This window comes from Dasypus novemcinctus, chromosome 7, assembly GCF_030445035.2.
Source record: "Dasypus novemcinctus isolate mDasNov1 chromosome 7, mDasNov1.1.hap2, whole genome shotgun sequence".
NCBI classification, from domain to species: domain Eukaryota; kingdom Metazoa; phylum Chordata; class Mammalia; order Cingulata; family Dasypodidae; genus Dasypus; species Dasypus novemcinctus.
This window is the reverse complement of record NC_080679.1, coordinates 24,492,196-24,514,443: the sequence shown is the minus strand read 5'-3', so window position 1 is coordinate 24,514,443 and position 22,248 is coordinate 24,492,196. Positions and strand designations below refer to the sequence as shown.

The window sequence follows — 22,248 nt, the reverse complement described above, 5'->3', positions numbered from 1 at the left end:
ACATCCTACTTCGTCCCCTAGGCCCCCCACTTGGCCTCCCCCAGGCAGCCATGGGCCCCTGACACAGGCACCGCTCCGTCCTCCACAGCACAGCTAGGGCAGGCCGAGGCTTGACTGAAAGCACGAGGAACAGTGGGCAGGCACTACGTGATGAAAACCTGCAAAACCCCACGTCCAGGCCCCCCTCAGGCTTCCTTAGCTCCCAGCCCGAGGCGGGTTTCAGAGGCCTGTCCCCCACTCCCACCTGGAATGACTCACCTCACCCAAGGTCCTGGCAATAAGCTGCCAGGGGCCAGGTGGGAAAAGCCAGCTACGCTTTCCCCTTCCATCTCCAGATGCCATGCCCATCCACCCATGGGAAAGCACCTCTCCATGGTCAAGGGGGCGGCATGACCCCTTCCAGGACAGGCCCAGCACAGGTGCTCAGCTCCACTTCACATAGCCAAGGGAGCAGCCGCCATCAAGCCTCCACCTCTAGAGAGAACATCTGTAAGAAGTCTCTGCCCTTTGAGCTACGTTAAGCATCCAGGCGCTAGGCCTCAGCATAGCAGAGATGAGACAGCAGGAGGGGCCCGTGGGCCGCGAGCTGTCCCCTTCTTTACCTCCTGTGTAGGAGGTTGTGGCAGAGAAAGAGAGAGTGCCCCTTGTCCCCAGGTGAGCCCCATTCTGACAGGTCACAGGCCCGCCCTCAGAGTCAGTGTCAGAGAGGCCTGGAGTAACAGGACAGCCCGAGGCCGAGGGGCGGCTGTGTTACCAGGGACAGCGAGGCCACAGCTGGATGGGGGAATGGCCTGACGCCGGGGCCTGGGGTGTGGCAGGCGCTCTGCCTGAGCTCAGTCCTGCCTGCTGTCCGCACCACGTCTTTTCTGACGTGGCCGAGGAGCCGAGGCCGAAGGCACCAAGCAGCTGCGCACGAGCTCGGGAAGGGCAATGGGGTGAAGCGGAGCCCCAGCCCACGGCTTACAAGTCCGGGACCTGCGCCGCAGTCTCTTCTGTAAACCAGAGCTAGTGGGGTCAGTGAGAAGCACCCGGGAGGCTGCCTGCCATGTGGGAGGCGCTCTAGAAAACCCTACTCCCTGGTCGCCACTGTTCACATCAGGGGAGCGCAACCCAGCTCCCTGTGCTCTCCCATCATCCCCATCACACCCACTGAGGGGTGCAGCATGGGCTCCAGACTAAGCTGGAGATTGGAAGCAAAGCAGACAGAAATGCATCTGAGCCAGGGTTGCTGCTGCACAGACGACACAGTAACTTTATTCACGTTGATACAAAAGTAGATTTTTTTTTCTAGAAATGCTGTCTTGTGCCAGAGGAAGAGAGGTTGGTTGAGTGGGCCCGGTGAGAGAAGGCCTGAGGGTTGGGGCAGGAAGGGCCGGCGCCTGAGCCCTAGCAAGGGTCACGGAGACAGGACAGAGTGGCAGGGGTGTGAAGCCGAGGAGCTGGTGCCTGGTGATCCTGCCACCCCGTTCTCCCAACACAGTGGGGCCTGCGGGACTGGGGTAGGCCAAGGCCCCGGGACTACTGCTGCCCTGTCCTCTCCTCTCTGCCCGCAGGGGCTGCCCAGGGGCCTGGCATGCGTGGGGCTGGGCAGCCTGCCCCTTGCCACGTCCCCTTCCTTACATTCTTCTCTTGGAAAGGCTAGGCACGCCCAAGAGGGACCAAGGTGGCGGGTAGGGGAGGCGGGAGTGGATACGCGGATAGCTGCTCACTGGGAACCGAGGCCGGGCTGCTGGCTGCGGGCCCCGGGGGTCTCACTGGGGCAGGGCCTTGAGGATGGCGTTCACCTCCTCTGCCACAGCGGTCAGGGCAAATTCAAACTGGTCCTGGGGAGGGGCAGCGAGGGCGGGTCATGGGGAGCCTGCCCCCCCTGCCTGTGCCTTCGAAGGGGTGCTGGGGAGGTCCTTGGGAGGAGGGGGAGTCCTGGAGTGGGGTGGGCTTCGCAGAGGCAGGCAGGAGGGGGCAGGCTGGATCCCCAGGGCAGCTGAGCAGGGAGTGCTGGGGAAGGGTCGCCTCAGGGTTGGGGCAGGAGGCCTGGTCACCTTGGAGCGGACAAGGCCGGGCCGCTGGTCGCGGACGTGCTCCAGGGTGGCCGCGATGTCGATCTCCTTCACTCCTGAGGGGGCATGGGGACACAGGGCTGCTCAGGACCCAGAAAACCTGGGACATCCAGGGCTGGGAGGCTTGGCGGCTGGGGCCAAGCCTGGAGCGGTGACGACCAGCCTCCCAAGAGGTCCCGGGCCCCGGGTGCTGGGAGATGACCAGGCACTGGGGGCCGCGGGCGCCGGGGGCAGGGCCTTACCTTTTGCCATGCGGTTCAGGACCATGTCGATGAGGATGTAGGTACCAGTCCTCCCTGCTCCATCGCTGAAACGGGGTGGTGACAGCTCCACTCAGGACCCAGTGGGGGGGGGGGGGAAGGGGTGGAGGAGACTGGGTGGTCCATCTCTTAGGGTTGGCTTGGGGAGGGCATGGTGAGCTGGGGATGAGGGGACAGTCATACTACCTGTGCCTGGGAATTGGCCCCAGTGGGGAGCCTGTGATGTGTGGGGTGTCACTTGGGCAACGGGACAGGCAAAAAAGAGAAGCCTGGCTCAGCCTTGAGGGGGAGGCAGTGGGAGGGGACCCCCTCCAGCTTCTGGCCAGGCTTTTCTTCAGTAAGCTTCATGTGTAAAAGGCCAGGTGGTAAATATTTTAGGCTTTGCAGGCAACGTACAGTCGGTGTCACACATTCTTCTACTTTTTTTTTTTTTCATTAAAAAATGTGAAACCCGTTTTTAGGTCATGGGACATTAAAGAAGCAGGTGGTGTGCTGGATTTGGCCCTTGGGCAGCAGTTTACTGGCACCAGGGGGACAGGCAGGTGATGGCATGGGAGACGTGCACAGGGAGGAGGCCCAAAGACAGGGATGGGACTCAGAAATGTGCCCCAAGGGCCCTGCTGTCCCCCACTCGCCACGCACCTGCAGTGCACGATGATGGGGCAGGAGCGGCCCCGGTAGCACTTGTTCACCTTCCTGCAACAAGAAGTAGGTGTGAGGTCCAGTGAGAACGAGATGGGGGTGCTGGCTGCTGGCCGCCTTCCTCCTCTTACATGCTCCAGGCAGAGGAAGGTAAGGGTTGGAGGGAGCAGAGTCAGGGCTGCAAGCAAAGAGCCAGAGCCGACACAGGTAGCACCGGGCTTGCCTCGTCACGAGCTATGTGCCCAAGCTGTGCCCCTGGAACAGCTGATTTACCCTCTCTGAGCTTTAGCTTCCTCATCTGTAGAATGAGGATGAGAGTAACAGTAACTTTCCCCTTAGGGTTCTTACAATGATTACATGAGCTATTCCATATAAAGAGCTGAGTAAGTGTCTGGCACATAGTAGGTGTTCAGTAAGTGGTTAACTACTGTTAATGATAATACCTTATAATCGTGACAGCCACCTCTGTCTGGAGTGCAGGGGGCTTTCTGGTGACTTCCAGGGCATCGGTCTTGCTACCTCCTGCAGGAGTTCTGCCCTTCCATCCTCCTCTACAACCACCCCCCTCAGGTTCCTTGTGGTCCTCACTAGTTGTGAGGACAGGTTACCCTGGGCACAGAGATTCCCTGGCCGGAGGAGGACAACCCCTCAACTCTGAACATTGTGCTACTGCCTGTATCCCTGGGTCAGCCTCATTCCAGCACAGGAGCTCTGTGACTGGGTCATATTCAGACTTGGGGTCCACTTGGAACCCAGAGACTTCTCTGTTGCCTCTGACCACAGGTCAGCAAGGAGCAGGGGGTTTCCTCTTCCTCAGCGGCCTGACTGAGCCTTCTCTTATCTCCTATAACCTTCTTGCTTTGAGAGTCACCTGCAGACTCCTGATAACCACTCTGGGCCGGGACTTGGGAGGAGCTTCTTAGCAGTTATGGGATCAGGGGAAGCTTAGAACTTAGCAGTCCTCTAGGCTGGCTCCCCCAGACTTGTAGAAATCAGGCGGCGTTGAGTAGCTTTACAGGATGCACAATGATTTTCTAGCACATTGCCTGGAATGTCAGAGTGAGGGGCTTGAATGGTATCATAACAGTGGTTCCCAATCACTTAATAAGAATGATGACAAATAGCAGCTAGAATTCATTAATTGAAAACTTACTCTGTGCCGGATACTTAAACTAAATTTTTACATACTTTATCCTACTAAATCTTTCAACTGGCCCCTAAAGTATGTGTCATCACCCTCCTTTCACAGGTAAGGAAAGAGGGAAGCTAAGGAACTTGGGGTCACGTTCTAGAGCCTCTTATTATTTCACCTTCCTTCTGGCAGACCTTCACCAAACTGCATTTATTGATCAGTTCTGGCTGTTTAATGTCAAATACACTGAGTTTACAGAATTCTAGTCTAAAGCAAAAAAACATAACCTTTTAGCTTACCTGTGCAGCCTTAAAACAGATCCATGTACTAGTTCTATCAAGGTTTTCAAAATGTGGGAAATAGAAAATAGGTCTGACACCCCTGGTAGTACTTTCAAGATGCCTGTGCCTCTGGCCCCATGGACCTCAGAAATCATTTTCTTGAGGCTCAGAAACCATACCCAGCTCCACTCCTCTGCTCTTTGCCCAGCACCTAAAACCTCAGACCAGCCTGGAAAAGGGCAGAGAAGCAGGTGGGGCCCCTGCCTGGGCTGCAGGCCTCTCAGCCACCTGTCTGGGGAGAGGAAAGGCTGGGGACGCTGGAGGCCTGGCCTGAGTGTGACTCTGGTGTCAGGACAGGTGTCAGCTTCCTGTCCCAGCCCCCATGCAGCTCCACAGAGTCCCCAAGCACCCAGAGATACTCCCACACTCCCTCTGACAGTCTGCTCCCCCCAGTCCCCCAGCTCTCCCAGCAGCCTTTGGGGTGGCCCTGGGGCCCACGTGTCCTGTCTGTTCTGTCCATGTAGCAGCCACACCTGCCAGTGACCACTTTTGTGACTATGCAACTGGAGTGAGAATACTAGCTGCAGATCACAAAAATGACACTGGCAGCTGTGAGGGAAAGTGGGAGAGAGAGATGGAGAGAGGGGAAGGACAGAAAGGGGGACAGACAGAGGGAGGGAGGGACACTGTCAGAGACTTTGAGGGAGAGAGAGAGGAAGTAAGACAGAGACCAAGAGAAGCAGTTGTAGATAGGCAGAGAGGGGGGGAGAGAGAAGGGGTTGGGGGGTGGTGGGGGAAGGAGAGGTACAGACGTACAGAGAGGCAACAGGAAAACACAGGGAAAGAGCGAGAAGGAGATAGCCAGAGAGAGAGACAGAGAGGAAAAGGAAGGGAGGGGAGCAGGCGGGGAGGGAGAGAAGGGAGGAGAGGAAAGAGAAGTAGAGGGCAAAGAGACAGGGAGCGGGTAAAGAAGGGGCGATGGCGCCGAGGTGTGCGAGATGGGGAGGGCGCAGCAGGCCGAGCAGTGCTGGAGGAGAGCAGAGCTGCACGCGGGGCCAAGAGGCGCGAGGAGAGCGAGCGGGGAGCAGCCCTGGGGGGAGATGTAAAGGAGAAGCGGGAGCGAGGCGGGAGCAAAAGTCGGAGCGCGGGAGCGGCGCCTCGACAGGAGGACGTGGGAGAAAGACCCGAACGGGAGTGGAAAACAAAGGATGCGGCGGGGGAGTGTGGTGGCGAGACGGGCGCGGGCAGACAGAGCACCAGTCCTGGTGTGGGAGAGGGCGGCCCGAGGCCAGAGGGCAAGGCTCCGGGTCAGCGCACCCGCGGGGCCAGCGCCTGGTCTAGGGCCCCCCTGGAGCAGGTGGGCTGGGCGCGGGAGGGGGCGCTCTCGAGCCGCCGCCGACCTGCGGAAGTCGAGCAGCGGCCGCGTGGAGGCCGGAGTGCCCTCTGCCGGCCAGCTGAGGAAGTGGAACTGCGTGAGCGTGCGCGTCTCCTGGGTCTGCACGTTCTTCAGGTAGAAGCTCCGCACCAGGAAGTCCTCGCACCAGATGTGCTCCGACACCAGGTTGACCTGCGGGAGAGCGGGCGCTCCAGCCTCCCCGCCCGCCCGCGCCGCCTCGGCCTCTCTCAGGCCCCCCGGCTTCCCGGGCCACCTCTCCTTCCTCAGCCTCCGCGAAGCCCACCCACCGCCCACCCCACCTGTCCCAGCGGGCCCCTAGAACCCTGGCCGGCTGTGTCAGTATCAGGACAACCGGTGGCTTTTCCACCTCAGCTTGTCTATCTCAACTATTATAATGACTTGGGGTCAGACTTTCTCCCTCGTCTTCCTCACAGGGGCAAGGAAAGTATCTGTGCTATAGCACTATAAACTGATGAAATACTCTACTATTTGATTTTTTTCTCTTTAACCATGAGCAGGGCCAATAAAATATTTCAGGAAAGAAAGAATGAGAGAAGGAAGGAAAACGGCTGTTGAGTGCTTATCTGGCGATAAGCTTCTGTTGCAGTCTTGCCAGTTCCTGTCTTACAGAAGGGCCACACTTGCCCATTTGTCCAGAATCTCTTCCTCCCTCCTCTGCTTTCCTTCTGCCCCGTTTCCCCCTTACCTATCTGCTCTTCTAAGGAAAAGGTTTTTCCCATTCTTAGAAGCAGAGAGTAGATTAGATTCTACCAGGGAATTGAGTAGGGGGAGTTGTTTGGTATATCTAGAGCATTGTAAAAAATGAAACTCATTCTTGGGTTCCACCCCAGACCAGAACAATCAGAATACAATCAGAATACAATCAGAAGCTCTGGAAATGGGGCCTTATATTGGGTATTTTTTTTAAGCTATTTTGAACAGTGCTACATGTTGTCACTACAGCATGAAAAGCTAAAACTTAAAAAAAATTGTCGGTTTCTATTTTACATAAGAAACAGGGTATTTCTATTTTTTAAATTTTTTATTTTTGCTTTGGCCTCTGGGAAACTCAGAACTAAGACTCAGACTTGGTCTTTGGATACACTTATCTTATGTTTTATTTACTCTCAGCCATTAGCTTCTTACCTCTGTTTTGGTGGTTTTATAGTTTTATTTCTGTACCTTTTATCATAAGCCCCTACAGATGCTTTTTGGCCATAGACAGGATGCACACACATATATGTATAAATACACATGTACTCATATACATTTACGAGTACATGTGTACTTACAAGTAGGCCACCATTCGCCTTCCCCACTCCCATTTCCTGTGGGTGGAGGGTCCTGCTGACCTCATATACGTGATAGAGGGAGGATCCCTCATCGGGCCAGTAGCGGTCACACTGCTTGACACCATCTTCCACCAGCGGGGTCAACATGACGATGACGGTGCAGCCACTCTCCCACACCATCTAGGGGCAGAGGCCCAGGTAAGCTCCACCCTAATCTCCCTGGGCCCTGGCTGGGCCTGGCTGGCCATGAGGGCCCGGCCCCTAGAGAAGCCCTCTGTCCAAAAGCCCACCTGCCAGAAATCGGCGATGGTGTGGGACAGCGGGCCCTGCGTGGCTATGTAGGCTGGCATCCGAGGGTCGTGCTCAATCTGGGGGCAGAGAAGATTCATCATGAGCCAAAATGGGAAATGCCACTGTGGAGAGGCCCCCGACCCCCTTTCCATGCTAGGATTCAGGCCCCACAACCGCAGGGCCTTGGGGGGTGGTCACGCGGGAATGGAGTTTCTGGCTGAGGATGGGATAGAGGTGGGGGCGGGAGGCAGGGCCACTCACAATGGGGCTGGCGTTGATGTAATCGCTCCGGGAAGGGCTGCTCTCCACCTTCAGCTTGATGCGGGCATGGTCATCTGCACAGATCCCACATCCCCCCCGATGCTCTCCTGGTCATCAGGATCCTTCCTGCTCTCTCTGCCTCTTGGCCCCAGCCAGGAGCCAGCCCCTCCGCCCAAGCCTCCCAGTGCTCCCAGCCAGGCTCACTCACAGGGCAGGAAGTCGGGGTGGCGGTTCTTTTTGACGTTGCCCTCCCCCTGGGCGGCGGCGCAGGTGTTGGGCTCTGCCTGGTAGGCGCACAGGGCCTGCCACTCCTTGGCCAAGCGGTCCCGGTTCCGCAGGTGGTCCTCCATGTATGCCTGCAGGGCCGCAGCCTGGCTCGGGCCCCTACTGCCAGCCCTGCCCCTCCCTCCCGCCCCCTCACCCCGGGTCCCGGCCTGACCAGAATCATGTGCCCTGTGGAGATGTCCATGTTGGCCTGGGCGGGCTCCTCGCACCAGGACGGGGTGCTGCTGTGGGAGCTGGGGCTGGCCTGGGCCGCGTCGCTGAACTGGGAGGACACGCTGCTCACCCGCGAAGGCTCCGGCTGGCCCTCGGCCCGGCTGAACAGGGACTTTGTGGCCATGTGCTGGCGGCACAGGTCCTGCAGAGGAACCACCGGGTGGGGCCCGGGGGTCCCCTGAAGCCTTCCCACGGGGTCCCGAGCTGGCCCTTGGAGGCTGATTCGCAAAGGAATCCGTTCCTCTGGAGTAGGCTTTCTGCCCTGGCCCTCGACCTCTTCAGGGTGGTCCTGCTTGGGCGGTACTTACAACCACCTCAGATATTAGGAGCCCCAGCAGCTCGGCGCCGGCGAGAACCTTAGGAATTATCTGCCCTCCATTCCCATCCCATGAGAAAACACGCCCCCCCCCCCGACCCCGAGTGGGGCTTTTCCAGCCTCTGCCTGGACATTCGCAGGGTGGGCGCTCACTGCCCCTTGACTGCGCATCCCTGCCCCATGCAAGCCCGAGAAGCCCGAGCCCTGTCCGTTTCCTCCCCTCCACAGGCTCTGGGAATGCACACCTGGTACTCAAAGGTGGTGTCGCCTTGGGCCCCCTCGGGCCCCAGGGCTGCCAGGCGCTCCTTGTCGCGCTGCCGCGCGTGCTGCCGCACACACAGAGCCACCGCCAGAGCCACCAGCAGCCCGGCCACCCCCGCCAGGGCCACCAGAGTGAGCAGCACTGAGCGCAGGGGAGAGGCGCCGCGGGCTGGCCGGGGAAGGACTGCAGCTGCCTCCTCCCTCTGGAAGAACAAGGCCAGAATCGAGGGTGGCCGTGGGGCAGGGGTTCAGAGCTGCTCCCCGCCCCTCTCCCAGGCCTCCGGTCCTTCCTGGGACGAGCCCCTTCCCCATAGCAAAGCTGGGAGCGTGGGGGCATGGTGGTATGGGCAGAAGCTTCCTGGTGGACCTTAGATCCTCCTTCTGCATCCCAACAGACCGACTCAATCACACTACAGAGCCAGAGGCTCAGTAGGTGACCCCAACAGGAGTATTTGTGTTTAAAAATGGCTGTAGAGGGGAGAGAGAACAGTGCTTTACCCAGGAAGTGAATAGCAGAATGTAAGGCATCAGTGTTGGATGCAGAAGAGAAATGTATTTTGAGTACCATGTCCTTTCTGTGCAAAATATTTTTCCCTTGGAATTTAGAGAGCTATGTGTTTACTCCAGAAGGCTGGTCCTGCAAGGAAGAGGAGCCATCTGCTGGTCAGAAGGAAAACTGCATGGGCAGGACTGCTTTGGCAAAGCCAGGTAAATGAGGTCTCAGTTCCGGTTCTCCTGCCAAGTGTGCCTCCATCTCTTAGAGGGTATATCTGCCTTCTGGGGCTTCGATGGAATCTCCAGTTGGCTCATACCTGTCCCACTCCTGTCTGCAAGATCCGGAGCCCTGTCTGTGATTCCAGTTCCGCCTTCACCAGCCCTGCAGGGAGGAGGTATGTCAGGCTCTCCGGCCCCACCCCATGTCACGCTCTGCCAGGTGGCAGACAGAGAGCATATTGAGGGAAGCATCACCCACAGGCCTGGGGATGTCCCATTAGGGCCGGGGCTGGGACCAAGCCTGAGGTTGAGGCGGGGGCAGTATTTACCGGCTTGCTGCGTTATGTCGGCCAAAGACAGGTTCTGCTCATTATGCCGGATGCGGAAAGTGAGGGCAGGTCCCACCACACTGCCAAATAGGAGCTATGTTACTGCTTTCCCTACCCCAGACCAAAGACTCTAAAGACGCCAGCTCTGGCCTTCACCCCATCAGAGGATGGGGGTAAAGGAGATCAAGGATGCTCCATAGGGAGTCTGAGGCTAGTAGCAGGGTGAGATGCGGCTGTACCTTCAAGAGCAGCTGGGAGCATCTCTGACCCTCACTTGGTCCCCTTACCCAGAGCTTGTCTTCCTTTCCTCCCCTGGACTCCGCCCTCCTCAAGCTGCCCTCTCAATACCTGCCACCTCCAGCACGCTGCCAGCCCCACCTGATGTTGATGAAGCTGCCTGAGGACACGTGCACATGCTCAGCCAGGATCTCCAGCAGCTTCACTCCTGCAGCCAGGCTTAGTGGCCTGGGGGTAGGGAGCAGGCAGAGGAAGGAATATGGGGTGCCCCCTCAACCACTGTTTCTTGAAACAGGACATCCCCCAGGGGTACCGACAGCCCGCCCCCTCCCTGTCTCCTTCCCATCTGGGTTTCTGCTGTTTCCTGTCTGGCAGGCCGGCCAATCCACTAGGGGACTGAAAGGCTCCCCCAGCAGGAGCCCTTACTTCTGGTCAGTGACGATGTAGCCATACTCCTCTGCTGTTGGCCGGGCTGAGGGCTGCCCTGCCACCGTGGGCTGCCTCTCACCCAGTGGAGCTTTCTTTTCCAGGAGGACAGGTGTGGCAGGGGGGCTGGTAGCCTTGGGGGGCTCAGAGGAGCCAGAGCTCAACACCAGCAGGCCTTTCTTGGAGGCAGGGCTGGCAGTGGGGTGTCCAGGCAGGGAGGGCGCAGGGGCAAGAGGCTCCACTGTATCCCCGCCCTGCACCTGCTCCTCTACTGTCTGTTTAGAAGAAAACAGGGAGGTATGGCTGAGCTTGGTGCTGGACAGCAAAGCGGCTGGGGAGAAAGAGGTCTGCACCCTGGACTCTGAGCTCCCCACAGTGGAGTTCAGGATGTTTTTATCTTTCTATTCCCAGGGTCCAGGGCTGTGCTGGGCACAGAGAGGGCACCATGAAAAAGTGAGCCAAGTGGATGAATGAATAAAGGCTTGAATGACTGGGTCAGCCAGTAATAAACCACAGATTAGGCTGGAGTTGGGGAGAATCTCTGGAGCAAGGGAAGCTGGGGTTAGGGTAGAAGATGAATAGGCAGACCAGGATTTTAGACTTTTGTTCAGCCACAGAATCTTAGATGCCCAACATGTGAAACAGAATCAGAGCTCCTCCAGCTCTAGGAGGGTAAAAGGTTGGAGGATATGGATTCTGGGTCCTGACCTTGAAGTTTAGATTTCAGCAAGGGACATTTCTCGGTCAGGGAGGTGCTGGGAACTTACCTTCTTGGTGTCAGCTCCAATACTCACAGCCTCTCCTGTAGGGACAGGAAAAACAAGACTCTGGGCAAAGGGCCAAGGCCATCGTCACAGGAGAAGGGGCCAGAAACTCCAACTCTGTTACATCTGCTGTGGCCTTTCCCCTCCATCACTGACCAAGCCCCTATTATCAGTCATACCCTAAGCATAGCCTTATTTCTCTTTCCTTCCTCCTTGGAATTGACTGTTTTATTAACTTCTCCCTTGGTCTTTGGCCGCATCTCTTAATGCTATTCTTTGTTCAGTCCTCCCTCTACCCATGAGTGGTTGGCTCCTCCTTATCACTGGCACGCTCCCTCTACAGGGCTTCATTATCATTGACCACATCCTCCTTGTCGCCATCTTGTTCTTGCCCACACCTTCCATTGGCTTCTTTTTCTGTTCTCTCCATGCTGTCATCCTTTCCTGGCCTGACCCCTCTCGTCACCATCCCACACCTTGCTCCCTGGCTTTCTCTGGCAATGACCTTGGGTCTCAAAAGAACGCCCTGCCCTTGACCCTGACCCTTCCCCTCCAGCTCTTCCATGTGGTCCTAAAAAGTGCTGAAAGAGGCCTCCGTGGAGCTGGGTGGGTGTGTGGCTGGTCTCTGCCTGGACACTCACCCAGATTTCTTCCTGTGCCTTTGGGCAGCAGCTGTAGCAGGGTCGAGAGGGTGGAGAGCTGCTCAGGGGTCAGCTGATGCAGCTCCACCCCGTAGCCCGCCAGCACAGCTGCCACTCTCTGCAGAGTCACGTCTGCTGGGAGCCAGACACAGAGCTTAGGGGTGATGGTGGGATGAACTCATGGGATGCAGATGGGAGGGAGAGGGCAGGAGGGCACTGGCACATGTATGAGCTTCTTAAACACCCAGACACTGAGGCCTTCCCCTTCTCAGCCCTTGTTCCCACTTCAGGGAAAAGACCTTTCCGGGGCAAAAACTACACAGAGCCACTGTGGATTTCTGACCCTCCATCTGAAGAAGAGTCATGCCAGCTTCACTCGCCACTGCACCCCCAGTGCCTACTCATGCCTGGCACAGATTGGGTTGTCAGTAAACAGTAGTTAGATGAAGGAATGACTTAGGGACAAATAAAGAAATGCACAGATGGTCAGGAAGGAGCCCCCATGGTTCCCCAAGCAGCCCCCGCAGGCAGGGAGGTGGATGCTGAGGACTCATTACCTGGCTGGACTGCTGGGGAAGGAAGCTTCTCCCTGAGACCCCCTGGGCCTTTCTCCTCATAGCCCTCTGAGGAATCCTCTGCCCGGCTGCTGCCCCCTTGCTCTGGCAGCCGTGGTATTCTAGCTCTGCTAAGCACCGGCAGCTCCTGGGCCAGGTAGAGCAGCCCTGAGTCCTGGAAAAGCTGAGCAGGCGAAGGCCCTGGAGGGTCCCCATAGGTGTGGCCAGGGTGGGCCCCAAACATGCCCTTGGAGGCCGCTCTGCTGAAGAGGGCAGGGGGTTCAGCCTTGGGCACGGGGCTGACATTGACCATTGCTGGGGAGCTTTCTGAGCTCCGGGAGGCATCACGGGAGCCAAACTGTGGGAAACCAGAGATCCTGGTGAGAGCGGTAGTCAGGGCTAGAGGATAGGGATTGGGGTAGGGCTAGAGTCTAGGGCTCACCTGCTGGAACAGGTAGGGCTGCAGCAGGGCAGGTTCATAACTCAGAGCTGAATGGGGGGTCTGTGGAGGCAGCAGCAGATGCTCCAAGAGGGGAGGCAGCAGCTCAGCCTGCAGAGGGGACAGGGGGGGGCTCACCCCAGCTCCGCCCCCACCCACTGGAGGTAGAGGAAGCCGGTGCTGGGTAGCAGGGGCAGGGCCAGTGGGGATGCCCTGTAAAAGCAGCTCCCCAGTGGAGGCAGGTCTCCTGGGCACCAAGCCAGATCTGGGAGGAAAGCAAAGTATGCATGCGTGTGTTAGTTGTGGCAGCAAGCGCACAGAGAACCTAAGAGGCGAGATGATGGGGCTAGACTGTCTCAGCAGATTCGGGTGGGCCTGACCTCTTGTGAAACGAGGTAGTCTCGAGGGGGCAGACAGAAGCACGGGGAAGGGCCAGAGGGCGAAGCCTGGGACAAAGGTCATCTTGCTCCCTGGTAAGCATGCCTCGGTCCCCCAGACCTAGCTGCAGAGGTTAGGGCAGCATGAGGCTAGGGATGGAGAAGGGGAGAAAAGGAGCAGGGAGGGCAGCTGGGAACCTTTCTAGATGAATTTGGCTGTGGCTTGCCCAGTTAACCCTATGTGCCATGTCCCCAAAACCTGGCCCTCCAAGTCTATGTTTGGACATTCAGGACTGTCTCCCTCACCTGCCTTACACATCTTGATATAATTTAAGCCCTAAGGATCTTATTTACTTCCCCTGCTTTAGAGGGCCTTACCACAAAAGGGTAATGGTGCTTCCTGCCATATGTAATTCCATATAGTAAAAAAACAAAAAAACAACTGAAACATTAAACAACTCAGATTTCTAACAAAATTCTAATTTGCCCCATGCTGACTACTTTGATGCTTCTTTTGGAATACTAAATGTCAAAGCTTTTCAAAGTAGTTTTGAATGGCCCTGTTCTGCTGGATCCTCAGGAATGAGCTTAGCTCCTATTGGATGTGTGGCAGCGCCAGAGGGTGACCATTTATGAGTCTCTCCTACCTCTGCCCCAGCTCCAGCCTGCTGACCTTGATGCCCACTTGCCTCCCCTTTGTCCATCAGGATGACCACAGACCCCTCAGCCTTGCCAGGCTAGTGTTGTCAAGAAAGGCCACCTACCTGTCCCTTGGACGGGGCTCTGGAGAGTGACGCCTGGGGATGCGCTCCATCTCCTGAGAGATCACGTACTGGGTGAGGTCATCATGCCAGGACAATCCTGCGAGCAGACAGGATGGGATGAGATTGGCTCCTGAGATAGCCTGAAGGCTCAGAAACAGGGACCAGTGGGTGATCAGAAATATACTACCTCCCTGCAGTACACAGAGCAGAGGGGCGGGGGAGGGGCTCCAGAGATGCTGTGAGTGGACCTGAGCTGTCCTCTTCCCACCCTCAGGTTCACATTTTGGAGTCTGACTGCCTGGGTTTGAATTTCATCTCTTCCCAACTGTGTGATCCTGGGCAAATTACTGAACTTCTCTGAGCCTCAGTTAACTCATTTGTAAAATGGAGATTCAACCTATTAAAATTGTTGTGATCATTAAAATAACCCACATGAAATGTTTAGAATAGTGCCTGTCACATTCAATAAATGTTATTATCATTATTTGACTATTAGTATTATTCTCTTTGCTGATCCCTAACTTTACTTTTCTTTATCTGTTGTAAAGTAGGAATAATCCATACTCAATGGGGCTGTTGCGAAGATCAAGTGACACCAGGGGAGTGAAAGTGCTTAGAAAACTCAAAAGTACTAAACACAACATCATCATCGTCATCATCATTTTATCCCGAGGCAGGTCTTATATTTGACCACTCTTGGGAAAGGTCAGCTTTTAAAAGGAATCATCTCCCACTTTCCCCCCCTACATGTCCTGCTTCTGGACACATAGTCTGTGTTGTTCCTAACTCGTATTCTGGGAACTGTCAGTCTTCACACTTTCCTATTCTACCTTCTTGCCTTTTAGCATTAGATGAACTATCTGTGCTCCTATTTAAAGCCAATTCCTTCATTTGAGAATTGGGTTCCATCCCCTCTCATCTCTGGGAAATTCTCCCCTATTTCCTATTATCTTTTTTTCCCCCTCAATATCTACTGAATTATTCCATTAGCATTCAAACATGGTGCAATTTCTTCCATCTTAAAACACTCCCTTGACCCGACTTCCGCTTTCTGCTACCACTCCCATTTCATTACTTTTCAATGCAAAAAGACTCTTGAAAGAGTTATCTATACTGGCCTTATCCAATTCCTTTCCTCCCATTCTCTCTTAAATCTGCGGTATTCAGGATTTCATTACCAACTGTTCTACAAAATTGCTCTCATTAAGGTCCCCAGTGACTTCTGCATGGCCAAATCCAGTGGTCAATTCTCAGACTTCATCTTACTTAACCTACCATCATCATTTGACACTGTTGAGCACTCCCTCCTCGTTGATACATTTTCACTTGGCTTCAAGGAACCAAACACTCTTGGTTTTCCTCCTACCTCACTGGCTTCTCATTCTTACTCTTTTATTGGTTCCTCTCCCTCTCCTGGTCCTCCTAATATTAGAATTCTTTAGGGCTCAATCCTTGGACCTCTTCCTCACATACACTCAATCTTTTGGTTATATCATCCACTTCATGGCTTTAATTACATCTCTATGCCAAAGAATTTCAAACATATCTCTACTCCAGATATCTTTAAATCCAATCTTATGCACTCAACTTCCCACTCAGGCATCCGACAGGTTAAACTCAACATATTTCAAAAGTGAATACCTCCCCATGGTGATCCTTCTGCAAATTTCCCCATCTCAGTTGATGGGATCTTCATTGATTGTTGTTTAGGCAATAAAACCTTGGTGACACCTGCCACTCCTCTCTTTCACAGCTCATAACCAATATATCCTGAAATCATGCTGATTACCTTAAATATATATGCAGAATTCTGTTATTCCTCACTGTGTCCCTACAATCACCCTGGTTCAAGCTGGCCTTACCTTCACTGGATAATTGTGTTGACTTTTAATTGGTTTTCCTGCTTCTAGAGTTGGATTTTTACATTCTATTCTCAACACAGCAACAAAACTACTTTTAAAGTAGAATCATATCATGCACCCCTGTGTTCAAAACCTTGTGATGGCTTCCTCTTTCACTCAGAGTAAAAGCCTATGTCTAGGGAAGCAGTTGTAGCTTAGCCGTTGAGTGCCTGCTTCCCATGTATGAGGTCCTGGGTTCAATCCCAGGTACCTCCTAAAAAGAAAAGCCTTTATCTATACATTCTCCTATAATGAACTGCACACACACACATACACACCATTGCCCACCTGACTGCATCTTCTTCTCTTCCCTTTCATCACTCTTTTGCAACTACACTGGCCTCCCATACTGTTCCTCAAACCAGTGCTTCTGCCTCAGGGCTACACTCTTCCCCAAAATAAATACCTCATCTCCTTCAAGTCTTGTTTAAATTTCACAGTGTCAGTAAGATCTACCTTGACCACACAATTTAATACTGTTCACCATTTCTGGTCTCTTTCATCCTGCTGAAATATTTTATTTTTTCCATAGCACTTATCACCTTCTAACATACTTGTACTTTCTAGTTTATATAGTATATTTCTCCTCTCCATCTCTGAATGTAAATTACAGATGACAATAAAACAAAGATTTTATTCCTGGATATATCCAAAACACCTAAAGCAATACATGCCATATGGTAAAAACTCAAAAAATATTTGCTGAATGAATTAATTGGATGGGTAGGATGTTCTCCTGGCTGAGGACCCTGGGATTTCTAGCTATAGAGAAGTCAGATAACTCTAGAAGGTGGGGCTGGCCTCAAGGAGATGGATGCTGGCCTCTTCCAGTGGCTTCTCTAGAAGTGAGTGTGATAAGAATGTTTCATGGAGAGATGTGTGAGGTAGGAGAAAGCCTGTCCTTAGGTCAGGAAGCTTCTCAGTTCCCCACCCATATATAACCATGTTCCAGTGTTTCTCCTCCAGTGCACCCAGACCTCACCTTGGGACATGAGCTGTCGGAGCACACCTTGTAAACGTTGGAGAACTGGGGAGGTGACTTGCAAAAGGGGCCGGGACTGCCCCACTCCCACCTGGCATTGTCCAAACAAGCCATCTAAGAGCACAAAAGTTGTGTCAGTAGGGGGCTTGGACAGGAGGCCTTCCAAAGTCAGGTTGCAAATGAACAAAACTCTTTCCACTTTCTCTTCTGGCTTCAGAGAGCGCTGCTTCTCCAAGCCTCCTCCACCTCCCTTCTGGTCTTCCTCCCTCCATTTCTTTCTCATGTCATCCCGGTCTTATGATTGCTATGCCTGGGTCTCACTCACCCTGAATACAGACTTCAAGGTGAGAGCAGAGCCTCCGGTCAAACAGACAGCCTGTAGAGGGACAGGTGAGCAGACACTCAGACACCCCCACAAATATCAAATAGTCAGATAAACAGGCTGAGAGAGGGGAAGCAGGTGGGGTTCATTCTTTCATTCTAAGAAAGGCTTTAAGCTTGGATGAAAGAAGGGAAGTGCCTAGAATTCTTAAGAGAGGGAAGCACAGGACCTGGCTTTGGATTTTTAGGATCTACAAGTCTGGATCTTTTCCCTAAAAGCCAGTTTGCTTAATTAAGTAATGGGGAGAATAGGCGAGTAGTGTTGAAACATCTTATACTTCTGCTTTCATAGAATTAAAGGTGGGGCAAGTTTTTGGCAAAATTCTGGGGAATAGGGGACTTTCCTTCCCAAATCTCCAAAAGCACTTTAACTATGATGGTCTGGAACTCTGAAAAGGTGAAAACACACACTCCGTGGGGTATTGGGGTAAGAGAGGTCTCTAAGGCAGTGCGCTCTCCCCCACCCCCCAAAGAAATGAAAAAGAAAAGGAAGTGACCCTGAGCACCAGCCCCTACTATTTGCGGGCCCCAGCGCTATTAGTGCTGTCCGTGGTGCTGAAGTTCTGAGCCTGGAGCAAGCAGAGGCCTCGTCTCGAGGTAGTTCCGGGAGAGGAAGGGGTGACAGGGCGAGGAGTTTCCACAAGGCCTGTCCCACCCCTCGTGCACCACTCTGCTAGCCCACGGAGCCACAGGAATTACCCTCCATTGGCCTCCAAGTCCAGGTGGGGAAAGGGGGCGCCAGACCGCGAGGCTGCGCCCCTCCCCCCGGCGCCCCCACCCCCCGCCCCCGGCCCGTGAGTCAGCGCTGACTGTCTCTGTCCGCTCAGATGTGAGTCAGCAACCGGCCTGGCTGTGAGGAGGGGGACGGGAGGGGACCCTTCCCTCTCCATCCTCCTCTGCCTTCTTCCCCTGCTATCCCTCTCTTTTTGGCGACCAGATGGCAGCAAGGCTTAAAGGAAAAACCCTGGCGTCTTCCTCGGCCCAAACCTTCTACCGGCATCCGCGAGACTCCGAGGCCCGTAACCCAAGCTCCTACTGCCCCCAGGATCCCGGTTCCCTCTGCACCCACCCGCACCCTACTCCTCAGCACCGGGCACCACTTCGCTGGTGTCTCGGCTCGACTTGCTTTTCCCGTGGTCTTGTAGCCCGGCTCTAAGACCCTCTGCCTAGATGCACCCCATTTCTCCTCCCAAACCCGCAATCTTCCCCTGAGCCCGCTTCTCTTAGGTCCCGCCCCCGTGTTTCGAGCCCCACCTCCAGGCCTACGCCCCTTTCCTCCCAGATGCTCTCTCACCTTTCACACCGTGTCACCCTCCAGTCGTTCCCCCCCCCCCCCCCCACGGCCTCTAGCTGAATTTTCCACCTTCGTGATACCCCACCCCTTCAGCCCCAGTTTTGCTCCCCGCCCTCCCCCCCCTCCCCACGGGTTTCCTCCTGACCGTGGGCACTGATGGCACTGCAGCCCCCCGGGCGGCTGCTCAGCAGCAGGAGGCAGAGGAGCAGCCGGAGACCCCCGGATCCCCGGGAACCCCCAGGCTGCCGCGGGCGCCGCATCCTTCTGGGCTCCGCGCGCTGGCTCCGCGGCTTGAGCCGCAGCGACGCGGAGCGGAACCGGCCAGCGCGGCCAAGGCGGAGCCTGCCACTCCCCACCCACCCACGAGGCGGAGTCTACTCCTCTCGCGGCAACTCGGCCAAGCACCGGCGTGTAGAGACGACCCCGCACCCCCGGTTCTTACGCGGATTTGCGTCAGATGTGGCGTAAGAGCCCAGGCCTAGCGGCGTACCTATCCAACCCGTCCCTCCCCCACCAGATGGTGGGCCTTTCACTACATTTCCCGTTCCGCCCCATCCCTTTTGGACATATGTTCTGCCCAAGAACGTAAACCTCTGTCCCCTAGTCCCAGGGTTGGGGGAAAGGGGTTACAGCTGGGTAGGGGCCGGGAAAGATGCCTGAGAGCAGGAGTGTAAACCCCAAGGTGAGGAGCAGAAAAATAAATAGATGCTCTTACGCATCTTAGTTAATGGTTCAGATGTCATCCTTAGGAGAAGGAAAGGTTGGGCGTGTGTGCCGGGATTCCAGGCCCAGCAATGCCACCTCCCTGGGCTATAGTTTTGTGCTTAACCCCTTGCGCCTGAGTTTCCTGATCTGTAAAATGGGGAGGCTATAGTACCTCCTTCACAGGGTAGTTGTGAGAATTAGATGCATTAAATGCATGTGAATCCCTTTGAAAAGTGACCTCATTGACACGTATTGAACTCTACTGGAGACAAAAGCTTTTGTTATTAATCTTGACTTTCTCTTTCTCTCACCGCCAGCCCATCAACAATCTTATGGCTTCTATCTGCTAAGTAGATCTCACATTAGTCTACTTCTCTCTATACGCATTGTGTAAATCATTGTATGTTTCTATCACGACTATTGCAGCAATTACCTAGCTAGTGTTTCACTTCCACTTTTGTCACCTTATGAGTTAGGGAGTGAGCTTTCTAAAATTCAAATTTGGTCAAGGTACTCTCTTGCTTCAATAGTTTCCTATTAAACCACGAAAACATTTTACATTTTTGTAAACATTTTCCAACATCGAAAAGAGAAAAAAAGAAGTGCATAGTAAATACTCATACATCCATTATCTAAGCTTAAGTTATTGATATTTTGCCATGTTTGCTTAACTTTGGTATTTCAAAGTAAACTATAGATATATTTCATTTATAAATATTTAAATATGCATATCCAAGAAATAAGGACATTTTTCACATAACCAAAATATCATTGTGATGCCTAACAAAATGTACAATTCCCTAATATCATTTAATACTCAGTTCATATCCAAATTTCTCAAATTGTTTTAAAAATGTCTTTTTTCCAGTTGATTGGCTCAAAATAGGGGTACATTAAGGTTCACTATTGCATTATGTTTCTTAATTTTCTTTTAAATCACCCTCAAGCCCCCACTTTTGACACTGTCTCCTTGAAGAGACCAGGTAAGTGTTTCTGTAGGATTCCTCACCTTCTGGATCTGTCTGGTTGTTTTCTTGTGGTGTTTCATTATTCCTCTGTCTCTTGTATGTCCTGTAAACTAGAAGTTAGATATAAGACTTGATTAGATCATGTTAAAACTTGTTTTAAGCAAAATGCTTTATAGGTGTTGCATTATTTGAGGAGATGTATAAAGTCTGGCTGTCCTACTCTTAGTGATCACAAATCGAGCAATAGTTTAAGGAAGAGACAGCCAGATGTTTGTATTGTGAGGTTGTTTCCTCTTGTGGCCAGCGTGGAGTCTGTGCGATGATTCCTTGGCATCGTGAGAATATCTAGTTCCCTACCAACTTTTCTCCTAATAGTATTACCACTGATTGATGATCCGTGACTAAATTATTTCATTAGAGGGGATTTTTCTAATTCTATCATTCCTTTTATGTTTATGAGCTGATACTAGTTTGTAAAGAAAAGATTTCTCTCATCAACTGGGATTAGTTACTCTGAAATACCAAAATTCTTAGTTTTTTTCTTTTTAACTACCAATTTTCGGGGTAATGAGTTGGTGCTATTGTCACCTCCAACAAAGGCAAATGACTTTTATTTTTGATAATTACTGTGGAAGTAATTATGTATTCAACGTGTATCAATTAATTGCAGTAATTATTCCTTTTGATATTCAAATTGTCCCATATTAAGCCAGTAAAAACTCCTTTAATTTGACTCTGATGTTCCTTTTGAAAAATCCCATAAATTTTTGTAAGTTCTCCTACTGTCTGTCACTCCAGGAGGTACTGGATTCATTTTCTTTATTCTCTGCTCCAGGCATGGAAGTAGTCATTCCTCCAAAAAGACCTGATAGCTTTTAGTAAGGACTGATTTTAGAGACCAAAATCCGAGTTGTAGGGGTACTAATGGCTGCTGAGGTGATGTTGCTTCTAGACCCTCTCAGTGCACAGAGCTAGGAGGCAGGCAGGCGGACAAGACAGATGGGCACACACACATTGATCTTCCCAATTAATGTGACTTTTATTGAACTCATTTGATTTTTTAGGCTTTTTTTTCTTTATTCATTTTTTAAATATTACATTCAAAAATATGCGGTCCCCATATACCCCCCACCTCCCTCACCCCACTACTCCCCCCATAACAACATTCTCCTCCATCATCATGAGACATTCATTGCATTTGGTGAATACATCTCTGAGCATCACTGCACCTCATGGTCAGTGGTCCACATCATAGCCCACACTCTCCCACATTCCATCCAGTGGGCATTGGGAGGACCTACAATGTCTGGTAATCGTCCTTGCAGCACCACCCAGGACAACTCCAAGTCCCGAAAACGCCTCCACATCTCATCTCTTCCTCCCATTCCCCACACGCAGCAGCCACCATGGCCACTTTCTCCACACCAATGCCACATTTTCTTCGATTACTAATCACAATAGTTCATGAATAGAATATCAGTAAGTCCACTCTAATCCATATTCTATTCCTCCATCCTGTGGACCTTGGATTGGTTGTGTCCACTCCACATCTATGTCAGGAGGGGGCTTAGATTCCACATGGATGCTGGATACAATCCTCCTGCGTTCAGTTGTAGGCACTCTTGGCTCCATGGTGTGGTGGTTGACCTTCTTCAACTCCACGTTAGCTGAGTGGGTTAAATCCAATAAACCAGTGTAGGGGCTGAAGTATGTTGAGGCTCAGAGCCTGGCTGGCTATCATATGGTCATTCCAGAGATTCAGATCCCCTGGGTATATATTAAACCCCAGCACCAACTACAATTCTGGTAAAGTAACAGAAAAGGCTTGTGAAAAGAGATCACATCTGAGTCCAGCTCCATCACACAGAAACACCAACTCCAAAGAAGGGCCAACTGACATGGCACTGAACTCCATCTGCCATGACCATAAAACCTGTGGGTCTCTGTAGCCCTCAGAAGAACCAATACCTGGTTCTTTTGATTTTATACTTGTGTCTCTTTATTCCTATACTGAAATTGTTGGTTCCTAGTGACATTGACATAATTACTTATATGTTTAGTCCTAAATATGCATAATATAGCTTA

General features: G+C 52.9%; 1 protein-coding gene across 2 annotated transcripts; it reads right to left on the bottom strand.

Annotated features, from left to right (window-relative positions):
- Nucleotides 1-1,225: 1,225 nt before the first annotated feature.
- Nucleotides 1,226-18,949, bottom strand: PTPRN (protein tyrosine phosphatase receptor type N). 2 transcript variants are annotated; one of them, XM_004467780.4, is made up of 23 exons: nt 18,636-18,949; nt 17,141-17,191; nt 16,816-16,929; nt 13,933-14,029; nt 12,795-13,056; nt 12,356-12,710; nt 11,799-11,930; nt 11,161-11,195; nt 10,394-10,668; nt 10,109-10,195; nt 9,731-9,810; nt 9,500-9,564; nt 8,672-8,890; nt 8,052-8,252; nt 7,821-7,968; nt 7,613-7,686; nt 7,351-7,428; nt 7,121-7,240; nt 5,773-5,939; nt 2,960-3,013; nt 2,300-2,364; nt 2,040-2,113; nt 1,226-1,823 (listed from the first exon to the last, which is right to left on the bottom strand). In XM_004467780.4, exons 1-23 carry the CDS (start codon nt 18,748-18,750, stop codon nt 1,752-1,754), a joined length of 2,940 nt encoding a protein of 979 aa, XP_004467837.1. In that variant the 5' UTR covers nt 18,751-18,949; the 3' UTR covers nt 1,226-1,751. The 2 variants fall into 2 exon arrangements, with proteins under 2 accessions (XP_004467837.1, XP_058156052.1); XM_058300069.2 differs by having other exon boundaries at nt 11,799-11,933; nt 18,636-18,885.
- Nucleotides 18,950-22,248: the final 3,299 nt, after the last annotated feature.